Genomic DNA, 19,326 nt, shown 5'->3' with positions numbered 1-19,326 from the left:
AATTAACATTTAACTATCTCATACTTTCTACCATTTCTTATAACTATTTGGCGCTATAGTTGTTCAGAGCCACTCTGTATATTATAAACACATTATATGAAATGTATCGTAATTACTTAATGGTACTCTATATTTAATGATATAGATTGAAAGTCAATTAATTGTCTGTGTACCCCAAGGTGCGATCAGTTGTGTATCAAAGAACCGTCGGTAAAACAGCGAGCTAGTGTTCATTTTAAATTCAACGTCTTCAGAGATTATACTATTATATTTTTTATTGTATATGTGTATGTATAATATCAAGTTGTAAATAAAAATCTTTTTTATTGTTTTCTCGTCAACTACGAAAAATCAGAACAAAATACGATGCATATTTTCTTTTCTATGAAAACGATAGTACTTTGTCAGTACTCACCAATGTTGATCTTTGCCAGACAAATTCCGTTTTACATTCATGATTATACTGCACGTTTTATCTGCACAATGTTTTCAGTATTGTACGTTATTAAAAAATTTTTGAATAAATATTTATCCATTTACGTAACGAAGAAGTATTCGCCAGTCTTTGTTACTCGAATAGGAATAATGTTTTAATCGTAAGTCAAAAATGAAATTTTATATCGATAAAATATTTATTCACAACTCACGAATAACAGTTTGTTAGGCAAATGGCTATTCGTTATATAGCTAAATAAACGTACCCTTAACTTTGTATGTCATTAGCACTGAACGTGAACACACATTAACGTCGCAATTGTTTTAATGTTACCTGTATAAAACGTCTGGACGACTAGCTTTACTTATTGTTAGGCAAACTCAAACCACCCATTCAATCGACTTTCACGATCGAACTAAACGTCAAAACGTCACAGTGAACAAGTCCGAGCGCGCTTAGAGAGATCCAACGTGATTGGTTGCAGCTGCGCTAGCGCAACACGTCTCAGAATGTTTTAATGCGCAATTCAATTCTCGTACTTCCGACAGGTAGCCACTTTTACATATGGGAGATTATTTTAAAAAGTATTATACTTTACAAAAAATATAAATAACAATAAACTAAATTTTTTGATATCGTGTATTCTTTCTGAATAATTGTTTTATTAATAGAACATTAAACTTTAAATAACTGAAAGTAATGCCTTTATATTTAAAATGAGATATCAAAACTAGAAACATTAAATCATAGCTGGCCGAGAACAAAATGAATGACATTTGTATCACTTATAGAATTAGACATCAGTTTAGAATGTAATACACTTTTAAAAAACTGATACAGCGAGTCGCGAAAAATTACCTACTACACGAAAGGTTGAGAATCATCGAGTCTGAACTAAAATTAAGTAAAAAAATTGGTTAACATATGTACTCTGAAAATGTCTACATCAAAAATACATTTAAAGGAAGATCTAACATGATACTATCAGTATCGATATATTTATTCTACTGAATTTTAAATTATGAGTAAATTAAAAATATGCCACGCACCATACGTAAATTTATCAGTCATATTGAATTACAATTTTTTGAACAGGTTATTGCACGTTTTATATTAATAAACTTTAAACATTATTAAATGACTGACTTAATAGAAGAAAAAGCTATCCATTTGTTGAAAAAACTAAAACCTATTATTGATTGAATACATAGATATATATGTATTATACATCCAGAACATATCCACACTCTTCTTGTTAATTCATTATTATAAATTATTATAATCATCGATGTCAATATGACCCTCTATTGAGTATTGAAAGTGAACAAAATAAATAATATTCACTGGACAAGAGTATAGACAAACACGTAAAAAAATATTTATGAGCTAAATTACAAAAATTTTAGTCGATAAAAACAATTTAAGCGGTACAATAAGTCATATAAATTATTTAGATTGTATAAAAATAGAAATGACACTTCTTAATGTTGACAAGTAAATAACTACATAATAGAAACAACTGAACAGGATTTCATTAATCTTGAATATATCATACATGCTTATGAATTGGTTTGAATTCTGGAGTATCCCTCTATTTTTTTTTCATTTCATTTGATGATATTTCAAGACGTCCCATAAGATGCAGTATATTTAAAAAATAAAATAACTTTACTCTTGGTTGCCAATAGAGGAAATATTTCAATTTGCTATATATATACACGTTAAATTTTACTTATTAACGGCATAAGTTTACAATGTTTAATTTTTCTTTAAGAAACTCATGTCTCTGGGATATATTTTAATTTGTGAAATATCTTACACGTAAAATATGTTATTAAGTTACAAAAAGTTTTTGAAGTAATATTTCAGTTGTTCCTATTACATGTACTTCTTAATACAATAATTTTGTAATATATTTCGACAATTTCAAACTGACCGTTGTATCTCATTGTTAACAGAAGTAACTATATCATCGGTTTCTACAGTTATCTCTTTATCTTGTGCATGTAAATCACTGTTATTTGGTTCTTTCGAAAAATGGCCATGCGTATTTTGTATCACAGTCTTAGAATCTGAGGTAAGAACATTAGATGATTCATGAAGATGAGTCAAACTTTTATTCTTCTCCAAAACATCTTGTCGAAGATTGAACATAATGGTATTACCAGACTGAAAAACATAAAGCTCAAGCTTTTACAACCATAATAATTACATAATATTCAATTATTTTACTACCAAAAGCTAATACAAACGAAAATACTCGTTATTATATAATCGGGTATTAAGTACTTACAATAAAAATGTATTTTTGTTTGTTTTTGTGATTTATATATGAGTAACGGTCGTTACCTTTGTATCGGATGTTATAAGTTCTGCATGAGATGAGTTTGTTGTTGATAACATAGTTACAGTTTGATCTGTATTGTTTAGAGAAACATGACGCGGTAAAACACTAATAGAAGTGTTATGTTGACTCGTAACGCGTACATTTTTTCCACCCACAATTACTTTTTCCAACACTTCCTAAAATTTATAAAAACACTTCTATTTTGTATCCGACACAAAAAATATAAAAGTGATTACCAATGTAATTACCTTTCCTGCGTGAGAAAGAGTTACACCTTTAGTTTGACCCTTTTGTATAACAATCACGTTCGTTTTAGATGCTAACTTCGTATTGGGATGATGAGATATATTTACAGTTTTATTAGAATTTAACGTAACACCCTGAAACGCCATAAAAAAGACATTTTTTAAAAATCGAATCCCAATATCGTTGTAGTTTGCGTTAACATTCTTTTATTGAGAACTTTACCATATTGGTAGTGGTTTGATTATTAAACCTTGTAGGCAGTTTTTTACAAGTTAACGTTGACGTTTGCTTAGTTTGAGGTGGTCCTGGTCCATTTGATACAGTTTTATCAGGACATGCAGTTATTAGTCGTTGTGGATTACCTAAAAATAATTAAAAAATAAATTAGTTTAGAGTAGATTCTGTATTAATTAGTCATCCAGAAGCAATAACATTTACTTGATGTAATGGTTCTAGTTACTGGGGATTTTACATTAGAATGGATCACGGGTACAACACGTTTTGTGCTGCTAACAGTTAGATTTGAATTCTCAGTATTTACTGTCTTCTCTAAATTATGAGATGATACGTTCGAGTCTGGAATAATAAAGGCAATTAAGTAAATTATTGAACGTATTATTGTAAAAATGTACCGTGTTTAAAAAAACATATATTCATACTTAAAATATCTTCTGTCGATGTATCTTGTGTATCAGGCTGCAGGTCGTTATTTGGTACACATGATGTATTATTGGACATTAAAATTGCTGGCCCAATTTTTGTACTAGGTTTATTTTGGATAGCAATTACTTTTCCTTTACTTTTCGTAATACCTGTGCCCACTGGGATCACGGCATTCGCATTACCAGGCGGAACTACCGGATGATTATTGGAATTTTCATGTATCACGGACTGTTTTGAATCTGAATACAATTTAAAAAAATTGCATTATTTTGCAAAATACATGTTACAAATATATTAAAATTAAAGATGCAATAACCTGTAATGGTTTCTCCGCAATTAATATTAAGTGGTATTATTGTAACATTTTGGTGTTGCAGTGAATTTATTGGCATTTGCGATAACTGCGTATCTTCGGAAGATCCTTTATGGACGATATTATGATTTATTGTTCCTATCGAGTTCGAAGACACTACCAAAACCTGCATAATATATCATTATTTATTTATTTGCTGAGAAAAAATATAATCAAACGATTTTCATTACCTTGCTTGGAATTGCTGCTGGGAGTGGAGAAGTACATTTTCGTTTTTCAGGCATGGTACATTTTTCGTTGACATCAGAATTGTTCTTTAGCTTATGTATATCCTTGCTTTTATCCAATTCAGTGGCCTATAATGTATTGCAAAAAATAAAGTAACTGAAACATAAAACGATGTCCTTACCATACAAGATAAGTATGTAACCGATACCTCGTTCGAAACGTTCTCATCGCTAAACTTATCTTCATTAGGTGTAGATTCATTATTGTTAAGTAATTTTTCTTGTACTTTTTGCTTCACAGGAGATTCACTTCTTACAGCTATTAAAACAAATTCACGAGTAATATATTTTTATTCTATGGATAGTATACAAAAGAATACTAAGTCATGAAATCTCCTTAACTTACAGTTCTACAGCTGTACACTATTTTAATAGACTAAAACCACACATTTACCAAAATAGATAATAGTTTTCCTTAAAACCTTTTGCATCCTCTGTTTTTTCAGGAACTAGAAGATTCCTTCTATTTGCCACTGCAGTTGCAAGGGATAAGCTATTTGCTAGCGTTGTGAAAGCAGATCGTGCCTTCAATTTTGGCAAAAGTGGAATTACACGACGACCTTCGATAGTCCAATCTGTACCAGTGTTTGGACCATTTAATCTATATCATAATAAATGATTAATTTTCAAATGCAATACCATTTTATTTCAGATTTTATAAATTATAATATATTTTGTAGAGTACTTACTGTTCTGCTATCGTTGCTAGTTTCTCATCATTCACGGCTCTCCGCACTTCTGCACGATGTCTTTCATTGGAAATATGTAGAACTTTAGCGAGTTCTTGTAATAATTTTTGTTTTTCACTAGTGAAAGGGCCCTGAGCACGCAAGACGGATACCATACTCCCATAAGCATCTAACTCTATTAAACAAAGCACATATTGGCTATATAAATAACACATTATCTAAATAACTGAAATTAATTTAAGAAATTTTAATAAAATTAATATAAATATATCTATTTTTTAATTAAATCACTCAATGTAATTACATTAGTTAAAATGAACTAAATATTTAACTAACACTTTTCTTTCTATGTTGTGCAACTACATTTATGATTTCTCTAAAAATATTTGTTATGGGATATATCTACATTTTACCATAATTAAGTTTCTTATTTAGAACAATATTGTCACGCATATAACAATATATGAACTTATTCACAATTTTAATGAAGGATTTTCATTCTATTTGAGTATGTTTTATTCATTATCCATACATTTAACAATTACCACAAGTCTGGTAAAACCCAAATGGCTTTTAAATTACAGCAGTTAAAACAATGCTATACAATACATTCCTACAAAAAGTAAATATTAAAAATAAAAAAACCAGTTTGTGTATTTTAGTTATATTTAATAACAAATGAATACATATTTATACATCGGTAAATATTAATACATCCATAAATTTGTAATGATTATCAAGTATAGCTCTTCAGGTTTCCATTATCTATTTTTCAATGACGCAAATAGCGTGCATTAGGATATTAATACCTATTATAAAACTGCGTTACATTTTTCGACATGTACGATTCTTTCGAGACTGTAAGAAACTAAACGTTACTGAACTAAGAAAATAATTATACGAAACTTAACCTTACCTAAACATCGCAAATATTTTCTGCATTCATCACGGGTCATTGTTTCATGTCTCAGCGACCACATGGTTCCATGCTTCGATCGTTATAATAAATATGATCTAATTTTACCAATGTTCGTACACTTTTTCCACATTTTCGACGTTTCGTTGACAGTATGGTGAGTTGATGATGAAGTTGTCGTACAATTACTCTTATTGTAATCGGTATTCGTTATAAACGTTGGTACTCCTACCAGTAAAGTTCACTGATATTTTCATGTATTGGCTAATCTGGCACCTCTCGGAAAGAAAACTGCAGTACCCACTGAACTGTATTAATTAGAATAGTTCAGTGTCGGTACCTTATCTGTCTTTGTCTACCAACGCATGCGAACAAGTCCATGATTCCGCGCGCCTATTGAATATCCTCTTTCTATTCAATTTACTCAGCTTTCAATTATTCTCCTGTAATATTTTATTGTTACTACTGTTATACAATATATAAATTGTATAAATGCTTAATATAACTATAGAGACATTATTATAGATAGACCAGGGGAAACATAGTCCTGCCTGTAAGTTACTAAAAATAGAAGAAAAAAAACACGGTATCTTATTTACCTCTGTGTTTCTGTTAACGTGAACGTAAAATACATACGTAATTATTAAAAGTATAAACGATAACCATTTATACCAGCTATATACGTTTTATAAATTCTTATTATATGCTGTGATATATCAGCCAATAAAAGAAGACAGAATGATAAAATACAATATCTCAATGGATTTAATGAATAAAAAACAAAAAATAAAAAATCCAAAAAACTCCTCATCCAGACACTTGCGTTATCCAGACTTTGCGTTATATTAATATTAATGAATATAAGTTAGCTGTAAGATGAATGCCGTCCAAAAGATGTAAAAGTAAAATACTTATACTTTGGTTTGGTTTAAGGTAAAATAAGGGATTGTGGATTAAGAGAAGTGTACGGAAAGGTCGTACGTTTATTAATTTAGCAACACTTAGTAGTGTAATAAGGCATCTGGTAAATAAATACGCATACGCATACGCAATGGATTTAATTCCACACCAAACACAGCGATTGCTTCAGCGACTTTAAACGTTTTACGCCCTGTTAAATAAACATATACGCGATATCCTGATAAATTCTTTATTATTTCCTACGTCGATTCCTTTCGTTATCTTCGATGTGAACGACGACTCTATACTCAGAAATTCCCGTGGGTGACGTATAAAGTCGTCCGTAGGCTTTTCCTCGTCTCAGTCGACGAACGCCAACGTCCTAGGATCTATTTATTCGCTCGAGTTCGGTATGCATCGTTTGAAATTAATTGGGAAAAGAAGTGAAGTTTGAGCGGGCTGAGAAATTCAAGCGACGCGAGTTCTAAATAATTAGCAATTGAACGAATACAAAACACGGGCAAAAGTGGTGAACAAAAATGCGCTTAATCGCGACGATAGTTGTCGCGGTGCTCCTTGTTACTTATTTCGTTGATTCCAGTGTCACGCCAGATGAAGGTAAGGTAAAGTGATCGAATTAGAGCGTGCGGTCAATTTAATAAACTTAAATAGACTTTTCTGTCTTTGATTATCACCTTAATTAGTTAATAACCCGAATCGTTGCATTATACAGCGAATATTGGGGAAACAAGGAATTTGAATACTTTGAAATAACAGTTACAAATTTCCACTTAAATTGATTATTTAATACATCGGGAAAAGACTTACCATGATGAAATTTTGATACTTTCATCATAAAACTCTCGAGCATCTACACAAATCTGTTGTAATCTATATTGTTCTCTAATTACAATCTAAAATATCGTTAGACGTAGTTATCAAGATCATCAATTTGAAATTTTCTCTCCTTGGATTTATAAGATCCAAGACTTCTACTCTCGTGTTTTTTTATATTTTCCTACGAAGTGTTTTGAAATCTTAAAGCAAATTTATAAACCGTCTGCACTCGGAATTTTCAAATAGTTTTCAATTACAAATTTTCCAATTATTTGAATTAAACATTGAGAAACATGCCGAGGAAATTCTTACTTCTCAAATAAAACTAGCTCAGTAAATGCATTAATTGCATTTTAATAAGGAACGTTAATTGCATTTTAATAAAAAAAAAAAAAACATCTGTTATATTCAGACGAAACGTAGAGGTCGCGAAATGAAATTCGTTTGTTCACGATGTAATAGGTACGCCGTGAATTTACAAAAAAGAGTAACGCGAGACGTTCTGGATTTCAATTTTGAACACGGATCAATGTTAATTATGAAATCTAACAGACAACCGTTAAAAGTAAATGAAAAGCGTACGGCGTTACTGCACCTGCGACGCGTTCCCATAACATGTTTACGGTATTGCAAACCAGTCCCCATGCAACCCGACAAGAAACCCGGTAACGACGTGCTCCGAACGATAAATCGTTTCTCCAAGACATTTAACTCGAACTGACTGTTTTCGTGTTTACCAAATCCGAGGAAAGATTTCTAAATTCAACGTTACGAACAATTGCTCAAACTTCCAGTTACCCTTGCTCTTAGAAATTTATTTAACGCTCAAACTACCAAGCTGGTCAATTTAACCCTTGTATTTCAAAGTTTTCAAGTCACACTGTTAATAACAATCCTTTTACCGCAATTTTTACGAACAACTATTGTAACAACACGATTCATTTGATTTATAAATCAGTTTACTCCTTATTCCTCCAATAACAAAAATATATTATAGTGTTAATATCGCTTTAAAACAACGTTTATCGACAAACGCGTAATGTATCCCGTTGGACATGAATCTGAGAAAAATAGAGGAAAATATAAATATATGAAACTATTCATAAATTATACAGTATCGGAGAAAATGATAGGACATGCGCGCGTAGATTTAATTTTTCGACAATAACGTAAAATTTTACGAATTTTTTCATTATCGTAAATAGCGCATAAATTGTATGAAATCCGGCCTTTGTTCCATGGAAATTCCAGAAATAGATTTAGTAAAATAAGAAAAATTCGAAAGACTTAATTACTGACGAATACCGATTTTTAAAGTTATTTACCCGGAATTTCTCAAAACGAAAACGAAAGTGTTAAACTATATTCTAAAACTATAATTGTACACACTTTATTTGCCTTTTCTATACGTGTTTCACAGATCTAACGACAAGCCTTCAAGAAGCATGGAGCAACGACGACTTTGCGATTACGTTCTCGAACATCAAGTCAAAGAACAAAGCGTCAGAAGCAATGGTCGAAACACTTTTGGCTGTGAAATTCGGCAAATACAGAACGAAAATGATGCTAATACTCGACAGACGAACGAAACGAGGTAGGAAACACGTTCATGCGAAACGAACGATCCTTGTGCCAAGTGTAAAAAATTTACTTACGCGCCTTTCTAAAATAAACATACTTTTCATTTATAAAGAAAAACGATGTAACCGCCACTACCATCGATAACTTTGTTCCATCTTCCAGGCGATTTATCGAATTGCCTGATGAAAAACAAAAAAAAAAAAGAAATGGCAGATTCGATAGAATGAGTTCTTCAAATATTCTCAGTGTATTTTTAAGCATGCGAAAACTTATCTTTAGTAAAAAACAAATTTGGCCGCAAATGCGTTTAAAATTAGGTGTAGGTGTTCATTTATTGTTGGAAAAATCGTTGAAAAAATAATTTCGATTATTTTAAGCAATTTTATGATAGGCATAATTTCTTTCAGTAATCCTCGAGAGCGTCCATGACGATAGACATCGAACTACCGAACACATTAACGTGGACACTTTAAGTACCGATACACCGTTGAAGAACGTGATCGTGATAGTGCATCAGAGTCGACCAAATGCTCGAATGGATGTTTACATCGACTGTGTTTATCAAGGAGCGTTGTCGCTGAAGAAAAGTTTCCAGGAGTTGGCGGATAATGAAAATAGTCCTCTTGTGGAAGCAGTGAGTGTTTTACCTATCTTTCATTCAAACAAATTTAAAGAATCCCTTTTTTCCTGTCTAAAATCAATTCTAACACACATCTGTTACGCACTAAAAGATCGACTCTCCTACAGCATTCAACTGTAGCAAAAACCAGGTTGATATCTTCATAAGTTCTTGAGAAAACAACTTGCGACAGTGTATGCGGGACACTCTGTATACGATCTGTCGAATAGGTCTGCGTACGTGCATATATCGTAGCATTAGAACCCACCGAGTCCGCGCCAGTTTCAACAGTGAATACGGTTGTGGGCGTATCGTGCGTCTGAACTTAACCGAGACGTAACGAGAATCATACGTGGATGTTGTAACTCAACACATTGGCGTCGAGATGTCCGGAGTCGCGAGTCATTTTGTTTCAATTGCGTTTCGTTGGAAAATACTGCTACAACTTCTTCGACAAGTAGCATTTTTCAACGTAATTATGAATATAGTCGTAAATCACTTTGTCACTTCGTGATTCACGCTTCTCCCGACTCTTTTATTTTAAAAATAATAATTACAACAACCCGTAGGTCTAGATACGATTCAAATTCACGAATTAAAAAATGTATAATAAACAACACGTGCATAAAAGCCAGGCACAGAATTATACAGAAACGCACGGGACGAAATCGAAATAGAAATTGTTGTCCCGCTTCGAATAATTATTCTCTGCGTCTACGAACCAGAGAACGAACGAACACGATCGTGGCGAACATTATTTCCTCCTTGGCCTCTGACGGAGTTTCACGGTGATACAGACCATTAACGACGTTGGAGACCGTAGGATGATGTCTTTCCAAATATGGCTGGCCAGGCCGAGGTTGCTTGTCTTTATTACATACAGCTGCTAACTCACGTAACGTATTTAAGAATCGAATTGATTTCGATTAGCTTAGAATTCAATCTTACTGAATATGCGCAACCCACTTTCTTGTATACGCGATCGAGATGCATAAATATTAAGAAACTTGGCCGAGTTGCAACGATATACGACGGCGGCAAATCTGACCGCAAGCCTCGGATGATTATTTATTTAATCATTAACCCGTTTGCATCACACTGGGAAAGTGAACAAATCGTTCTTATCGCTAACATTTTTCTTAATTGTACCCGAATGAAAATGTTTGAAAACACGTGACGAATAACAACAATATAGTTCATATTTAACGCTATGCTGTGATCTGCTCATTTCTCCAGCTGGTACGTCTTTAGTTTAGGGAAAGAAGAAGCTTAGTAAAGGTATATCCATCGACGTCCGTCATCGATGTGCCGACACAAGAAAACTGTTCCAATGATTTGGCCTATACGGACACGTCATCAGATCTCCCGACGAACAAAGAGTCTCACGAATCTAATTTAAGATCCAACGACGATCGGAATCAACACGCTAAAGACTCTAACGATCATTCGCCTGGTATCGAACGATCTCATGCAACGTCGAATGAAAAACAATATCATCGTCGATCTAAAGATCATGCTCACGATTCCGACGCTCGGTCAAATATAGTTACTTATCAGATCGATGATTTCGACAATTCGGATAAATTCGAACGGTCCAACCAATATGACGACGTCAAAGAATCTCGTCGCTTAAACCGTGACCACCATTCGACAGAATCGCGTCAATCGAACCGATACAATAAACGTTTTACCGAAGACGATCGCGGTAAAGATCATTCCACGGACGACCTCGAGGAGTCGGATTTATTGAACCATTTGGGCCATTTGCACCAGTGGTCGCGACCCGAAGACTTCAATGGACCGCGTCGTAAGAAAACCAGAGACAATAAAACCGACGAAATAGATTTTCTCGATCAACCAACTGTAAATTACAAAAGGGTTCCGCGAAGAGGAGACATAGGGATCCAGAGTTTAGACGAAAGAGGTGAAATAATAGTCCCCTTTTTCTTCTTTTCTTGTTAATGACTTTCCAATATTTGTCTGAATATCAATGCGACCATTTTCGAACACTATCGTATCATTACATTTTGGATAGACTGACGGAAAATTACAATTTTACAGCTTGTCTCACGGACAGTCAAATAGTTAAAACTCTGAACGAACTGATCGTTGCTACCAAGAAGGTCTGGAGAGAAATTGAGTTGAATGTAAGTAACGCTATCATAGTCCAAACCCCATTAGCTAATTTCTACTACATGTAAGTTCCATTATCCGAACAGGCTACGTTTCAATTAAATATCCGTTCTTTTCTTCTTGATATAGCCAGTTAATACGATTAAAATTTACTCTGATAGATTTACTCTGATAGAAACAAAAAGTTCGCGTTCTTCGACGTTATTGTTTCAAGTAACAGATGTTGTATTAAGAAATAAAAAAGTGTACATTAGATACGGATGCGCGGTGAACTCCTATACGATGATATTTTCGTATTTCTTCGTGTAACGACCGTTACATTAATCCGACTCGTAACAATCCTTTTCTTTTCAGAGACTGGAAACGCAACATCTGCGACAACTAATCGAAAATTGTGCAGGCTGTCGCGTACCCCTCGGTGAGTGAAGTTGCGTTGTATTGAAATAATTATTATTAATCGTCAAGAACATTTCTTTCCTGTTACTTTCTCGTTTTTCTTTCGACGTGGTTTTGCTCCGTCACAGTTTTTGCATGAAAACTGTTTCAACTTTGCTACGGTACTTACAAATGTACAAATTATCTAATATGGGCGACGAGAGAGTATTTATATCAATGTATAAAACGGTCTAACATTGCAATAAACGTGTCATTTTTGCAAATTGGAATACTTTTGTGACTCGTATATCAGGATAGAGTGGAAAGTAGCTAGAGAAAGTGAGAAACGATCAGAATGAACATGAAAGTGTGGTAACGAGTGAAGTATAGTCAACATTCTAACGTCGAACGCGTTTCATCGTTATTCTATTTCATTTTATTTGATCTTATCTCGACGTTGGTCTACCCTGCCGTACCCTACCGTACCTCGCCTCACCTTACCTTAATTCGTTTGTTAAGAATTGGCAAGGTTGGTAGATACGTAGAGAAAGGAAGCATCAAGTTTGGTATTATAAGAGGGTACACGCATATTGAGTTGATCAGAACACGGAATGGAAGACTAACGTGGTCGAATATACGAAAACATCGCAAAGTAACGAGGACACGAATTTTGAATATGCCGAACAAGTGGGTATAGTCGAGAAGAAAAACAGAGGCCCGTGGGTCGTATCGTACCGTTTCATAGTAATCGAAAGCGAAACGGCGCGGCGCGGCGCGGCGCAGCGCAGCGTACTAACGTAACGTGAAAAACATCAAGATGGATCGATATATCAAGATTTTTGAAGACGAGTTGCACAGTAAAGAGAATTCTATCTAACGGGATACTAAAAAAGGTATGTTTCAAAGGAGGGGAAGGGAGCTAACAACTAGCACAGAAGACTCGAAAGAATTTAGATGTACACTTACAAGATCCACCCTGCACACACTTCGTATCTCAGTAACACCCCCGCAAACACCGGGTTTTGTGAAACGCCGTTTGTTACACGGACAGTTCCAGGAAGTAGTGGATTTTTCTTTGTAACATCTTGCTGGACGAGGTTCGTAACAACTTGAGGAACGTTGCTGTAATTTCACAGTTCCACCGACGACCACAACGGCAGCTCCGCCTCCTACGTGCGATTATAAGTCACCCTGCTTCCCGGGAGCTGATTGTCGCAACACTCCACGTGGGCCACAATGCGGCGCTTGCCCCCCAGGTTATACCGGAGACGGATATCGTTGCGCTATAGCGGTCGTTACCTGTGCGAGCAAACCGTGCTTTCGCGATGTCCCTTGTTACGACCACGCGGACGGCTTCAGGTATTTTTCATTTTCATTATTTGAAATATAGTGTCATTTTCAATGGGACAATAGTTGCACCGCCGTAAACTTTCATCAACCATAGGAAGTTGAGTGTTTGTTCATCCAAAATCCTTGGTGTTTGTCGACGAGCGTGCAATACGATGTAAGATGTACAAAGTTGCCGCGAGATCGCGGACAAATCTATCGTTCGTCGTATTACTTATGAATTCTATCTAGATTTATTTTCATTAACACTTAGCCCTCAAAATTAATTGTTGAAGTGCCTTAGCGAAAAGTTCTGCCGCTCGCATGAGTGATGCGGCGTTCAACGTGATACACAGAGCGTAGATAGAGTAGGGGAGCCAAACCTCCATCTGGACTACTCAGCCAAATATTGGCTTTAGCACTTACTGAAAGCCAGAATTGGGAGATTCGATATTCAAACAATTAACTTTCTCTTCGTTTTACGATTCATCGAGGTCTTATACTTTAAACACCCGTTCAACTTCGATCTGATGACTAGTAAGAATGTTTATTTTTGAGTTTCTGGGAGATTCAATATTGAGACAATTAGCCTTTTCTTTGTTCTACGATTCATCGATTCATCGTATACTTTGAACCCTCGTTTAACTCCAATCTGATGGCTCGTACGAGATTCTTTGGTATCTTCTTATCGACGAAGCCATGCACAAACGTCAGGGTATGTACCCTTATTCGCTCGCGGAATGAGCGCATACTACGTCGAGTAGCGGGAAACCCCTTCCGTGACTTCAAATCAAGTTGCAGCGGAATCGGATTCACGTGGCTTGTTCTCTCTGCGCCAGTTAAGTTATTTCTACCGTAAATAATAAGCATGTAAACTTTCCAGCTGTGGAAAATGTCCTTCTGCCTATATTGGCGATGGCATACGTTGCGAGCGTCGGAGAAACGGTTGCGAGCTAAATCCTTGCTACCGAGAAGTAGAGTGTGAGTCAGTCGTTTACCCACCATATTACAGGTACCAATGTCAAAACGGATACCATGACGATGCTATTGGGTTCATGTATAATTACCCGACGTCTTTGTTTTCGTATCGTTCAATCGTTTGAAATTAACGTTTCCTTTTCGTTATTGAATCAGATGAATTAGAGTTCTACTCCATTAAAAACGTAACGGGCAATCCATTTAATCATTACACGTTACTTTTTCAAATTTTAATGGACTATTTAATAGTTACCCGTTACATTTTTAATTTACAATAAACCACTCGTCCGTTACTCGCTACTTTTGTGATTTGTAATGGGCCGCTTGCGATCTGTAATCGAACGGTCATCCATTATATATATTTTTTTACATTGGACAAATATTGTCTTCAAAAACAGTCGGACAATTATGCATCAACCTAATATCTATCAATTGGAACTCTCTGTAACTGTCTCGTGGCTATCCTCTCCACTTCTCAGGCCTATTGACTTTAGCGAGCTTCGGTGTCAAGCCACGATCCCATGGTTGTAGGGTGTGGTACAAAAACTCATCAAAGTAATTTCCCAGGTACAATAACACGTCACTTGTTTCTCTCGCATGGGACATGGACACACGGTACATGGGATACATTTACAGTTAGCGCCTCTTATAAATATAAACACATTTATATCGTATCTGTCGAAGCAAACACTAGCCGACACTAGAGTAAACAGAGGAGCGAGAAGTTCAAGTACGCAAGCACATCGAATAAACTCAATACGTTGTCGAGTTATATTTTCCGATGCTCTGGCTATCTTCTAATATGCGCTGTGTTCGCTAAGAATTCCATGAAATTACATATTTTCAACTGCATTCATTCGCTAAAAGCTAAAGAACAATCGAATGTTATAATATTAATAAAATACAAACAAGGCTTTTTTTATCATGGTTTGTCTGAGCGTAGTCTAACAAACGCTTAAATTACGAACAAAACTTTTGGTGCAACTTACAATACATTTTCTGGTTTTCCTTCAAAATAACATTGAAATTAACAAAATCCGGCTTCATCGCGGCTCTTTCGAATCGCACAATTTTTTCATTTTTATCGTGGTAATTTTCAGATGTGGTCCATGCCCAAACGGCTTCATCGGCAATGGTACCTCATGCATTGACATGAACGAGTGCGATTTGGCACAGCCTTGTCATCCTGGAGTGCGATGTATCAATCTACGTCCTGGATATAGATGCGAATCTTGTCCGGTGGGATATATCGGGCCCACTACGGAGGGAATCGGAATAGAGTTTGCTAAAGTGCATAAACAAATATGTCAAGACGTAAACGAGTGCGAAAATAACAATGGAGGTTGCGACCCATATATGGAATGCATCAATACAGAGGTAATTTACTTAACTTTATATTAAAGTATATCGTTTCATTCGCGACAAACGAGTCAGATTTTCCCCGAAACATGTTCCGTTATTTTGCTTCGTTCCAGGGTTCGTACAGATGCGGAGCGTGCAGGGCAGGTTTTGTAGGAAATCAAACGGTTGGCTGTCACCCGGCGCACAATGTTTGTCCAGACTTGACGACAGTTTGCGATTTAAATGCCGAGTGCGTCTGCATCGATATCGATCAGTACAGATGCAGGGTAATTGTCAGACACCTAGTGTACCAAAACGATTATTAAAGGCTTGATCTGCTTAAATATGTTTAAAAAAAAAAGTTGAATTTTGCTTTTTTACATACTCGAAATGCTTCTGATTTTAAAACGATATCTACGTTTGACGTTTAAAAAGGATGCGATTTTCAGTGCCGCGTTGGATGGGCCGGAGATGGACTTCTTTGCACCGTCGACCAGGACAGCGACGGAATTCCCGATAGAAATCTTCGGTGTCACGATCGACGTTGTCGCGTAGACAATTGTCCACTGACGCCAAACAGTGGCCAGGAGGACACGGACCAGGACGGCGTGGGCGACGCGTGTGATCCAGATGCTGACAGCGACGGCGTGCTAAATTCTTCGGATAACTGTCCCTTGGTTTCAAATCCTGGTCAGGACGATACAGACCGAGATGGGCCAGACTCGGTTGGGGATGTCTGTGATAACTGCCCCTTAGTCAGAAATCCAAAGCAAGAGGATACAGACGGTGACGGGATTGGAGACGCTTGCGACAACGATATCGATAACGATGGTATCGTATTGATTACAAAACTTTTTTTTATTCGACCACCCTATATACGCAGGAAATTTCTGCAATTGTAATAAACGATACGTCTAAAATGATACGAGAAAAATATATTTCAACAATCCGTGAAGTTCCGTGATCGGTGTAGCGAGAGAAAGAAGAAACGATACATTTTCAAATCGCTATGTGCAATCGAAACTGTGCTCGTCCGCTTCGTGAAAATATTTGAATATTTTACTACGGACTAATCCATAGGCGGTACTACATTTCTATTTTTATTTGTATTAAAAAAAAAAAAAGAAAAAAAAAAGAAGGAAAAAGAAAAAGAAAAAAAAATAAGAATAAGAATAAAAATTAGGATACAAGGATACCCTTGTTTTTCCAGGTATTCCAAACCGCCAAGACAACTGTCCAAAAAAGATAAACTACGATCAAACAGACTCGGACCACGACAGGATTGGTGATGTCTGCGACAACTGTCCGATCAATCTGAATACAGATCAAATGGACAGAGATGGAGATGGAGTAGGCGATGTTTGTGATAACGACAGCGATACAGACAGGGATGGCATACAAGATGACAGAGACAACTGTCCCGATATAGCGAATCCCGGCCAAAACGACAACGACGGCGACGGTATAGGAAACGAGTGCGATCATGACATAGATAATGACGGCATACTGAATTATCAGGACAACTGCCTTTACGTGTATAATCCAGATCAGCGTCACACTCATCGTAAGTAAATGTTCGAGGATCGATACTAATGATAATTTTGTTTCCTACGGACAAAAGGAGAATGTTGAGAAATGGGCATTTTGGGAGCTGCTATTAACTGCATTCGTGCCTCCTATTACATAACAAGTCGATACGTAATTTTAGTTTAACGAAACTTTCGATATACTTTTCAGATGAAAATATTGGTGACGCTTGCTGGAACGACTACGATAACGACACCGTGATAAACATTCACGACAACTGCCCTAACAACAGTTTAATCTGGACGACAGACTTTCGAAAATATGTCACGATTGCTTTAGATCCTTTTGGCATCGCTCAGGAAGATCCCGTGTGGAGGATAAACAACGATGGTGCTGAAATACAGCAGCTTGTGAACAGTGATCCTGGAATTGCTATCGGTAACTACAATTTATACAATAAAAGCAACAGATTTTTCTGGCGCCACTGTAGCTCGGGTAACTCGGGATCGTTAAACCCGTACTGTAGCTACAATCAAACATAGCTACAGGGCCCGAGGGTTTACAGAAATAGAAATAGAAAAGAGAATAGCCCGTAGGGAACGTACTGATATTAGAAAGACAAACATATCGTTAATTTTATTATTTTCTTCGACAGGACCGGATGTATTTAGCGGCGTAGACTACGAAGGCACATTTTTCGTCGACGACGACGGAGACGACGACTTTGTTGGTTTCGTGTTCTCTTATCAAGACTATCGTAGATTCTACATCGTAACCTGGAAGAAGAGCCAGCAGCCGTACTGGATGGCGAATCCGTTCCGTGCAGTCGGGGATCCTGGAATCATTTTGAAACTCGTCGACTCGAGCACCGGTCCCGGTGAACTTCTTAGAAACAGTCTTTGGCACAACAAGGACACTCCGAATCAGGTGAAGATACTTTGGCGGGACCCAAAGAAAATTGGCTGGAAGGAGAAGACCTCGTACAGGTGGCAACTGTTGCATAGGCCAAGAATTGGTTTGATTAGATTCAGGCTTTACCAAGGGAAACAATTGATGGCTGATTCCGGAAACGTTTACGATTCAACTCTGAAGGGCGGCCGACTAGGCGTATATTGCTTCTCTCAGGAAAAAATCACTTGGTCGAACCTGCTATACACGTGTAAAGGTAAGAAGAGCAGAAATTTTAAATGAGAGATCGTTTCTTTTACTCTAAACATATACTCGTCAACTTTACCGCTGAAATATCAATTTTAGCAAACGCATTATTTACATAGTAAGATATGCGTCTTCGTTAAATGTAATAATTGTAATTTTATTTTTCAGAAACCGTGCCGCAATCAGTTTGGAACGAGTTGCCTACAAATTTGAAGAAGGAGATAGCTGCAGAATTGAGCAATGAAATTAGACCTCATCACAGACAACAACAACGCGAGGAATACAACTTCTTCTAAATCTTCCGAATTACGCTACTGGATTAAAGAGCATAAATTTGATTTGTTACGTAACTTACGTGTATATATGTTTACAATACCATATATTTTATTTAACGTTCATTCGATTCTGACCAAATAATCTTGTTTTACGATTATGGATTGCATCAATTTTGTTTTCGAATTCGAAATATAACATTTAGATATTATGCATTATTTTACATAATTAATTTAAATATTGTATACTTTGTGATTATTGTTCTTATCTTAGTCCAGTATTGTTTTTTTAAAAAGTCGGATAGAAAATGAATACACATAAAAACAACGAAAGAGTATGCTTATAGTTAGTATGCAATTTAAAAAAGATATCAATAGTCGCAAT

General features: G+C 35.9%; 3 protein-coding genes across 9 annotated transcripts in view; 1 reads left to right on the top strand and 2 right to left on the bottom strand.

Moving 5' to 3' along the window:
- The window catches only part of LOC128887023 (uncharacterized), a 33,467-nt gene extending 31,122 nt beyond the window's left edge, over positions 1–2,345 (bottom strand). For 2 of the 5 annotated variants that reach the window (XM_054142443.1, XM_054142440.1), the window contains exon 1: positions 702–2,345. The gene's annotated coding sequence lies outside the window, so the exon portion shown is untranslated. Of the gene's footprint in view, positions 1–415; positions 468–701 lie in introns of those variants that run through there. The other 3 variants (XM_054142445.1, XM_054142444.1, XM_054142441.1) reach the window with 2 other exon arrangements.
- A 1,890-nt stretch (positions 2,346–4,235) lies between these two features.
- On the bottom strand, positions 4,236–6,708 carry LOC128887039 (BRCA2-interacting transcriptional repressor EMSY). Of its 2 annotated transcripts, XM_054142469.1 has the most exons (5): positions 5,898–6,278; positions 4,982–5,156; positions 4,687–4,893; positions 4,442–4,551; positions 4,236–4,361 (listed from the first exon to the last, which is right to left on the bottom strand). In XM_054142469.1, exons 1-4 carry the CDS (start codon positions 5,959–5,961, stop codon positions 4,539–4,541), a joined length of 459 nt encoding a protein of 152 aa, XP_053998444.1. In that variant the 5' UTR covers positions 5,962–6,278; the 3' UTR covers positions 4,236–4,361; positions 4,442–4,538. The 2 variants fall into 2 exon arrangements, 1 of the variants encoding a protein (XP_053998444.1); XR_008459955.1 differs by lacking the exons at positions 4,236–4,361; positions 4,442–4,551; positions 4,687–4,893; positions 4,982–5,156 and adding an exon at positions 5,630–5,839 and having other exon boundaries at positions 5,898–6,708.
- Positions 6,709–7,136: 428 nt separating this feature from the next.
- LOC128886998 (cartilage oligomeric matrix protein) lies at positions 7,137–19,216 on the top strand. Of its 2 annotated transcripts, XM_054142383.1 has the most exons (15): positions 7,137–7,415; positions 9,055–9,228; positions 9,623–9,849; positions 11,086–11,758; positions 11,896–11,981; positions 12,322–12,385; positions 13,479–13,701; positions 14,552–14,680; positions 15,747–16,023; positions 16,122–16,274; positions 16,437–16,818; positions 17,198–17,551; positions 17,725–17,952; positions 18,170–18,679; positions 18,838–19,216. In XM_054142383.1, exons 1-15 carry the CDS (start codon positions 7,337–7,339, stop codon positions 18,963–18,965), a joined length of 3,687 nt encoding a protein of 1,228 aa, XP_053998358.1. In that variant the 5' UTR covers positions 7,137–7,336; the 3' UTR covers positions 18,966–19,216. The 2 variants fall into 2 exon arrangements, with proteins under 2 accessions (XP_053998358.1, XP_053998359.1); XM_054142384.1 differs by lacking the exon at positions 14,552–14,680.
- Positions 19,217–19,326: the final 110 nt, after the last annotated feature.

This window comes from Hylaeus anthracinus, unplaced genomic scaffold (genome assembly GCF_026225885.1).
Source record: "Hylaeus anthracinus isolate JK02 unplaced genomic scaffold, UHH_iyHylAnth1.0_haploid 11985, whole genome shotgun sequence".
Classification (NCBI taxonomy): domain Eukaryota; kingdom Metazoa; phylum Arthropoda; class Insecta; order Hymenoptera; family Colletidae; genus Hylaeus; species Hylaeus anthracinus.
The sequence above is the reverse complement of the archived record's forward strand: the minus strand, read 5'-3'. Positions and strand labels throughout refer to the sequence as shown.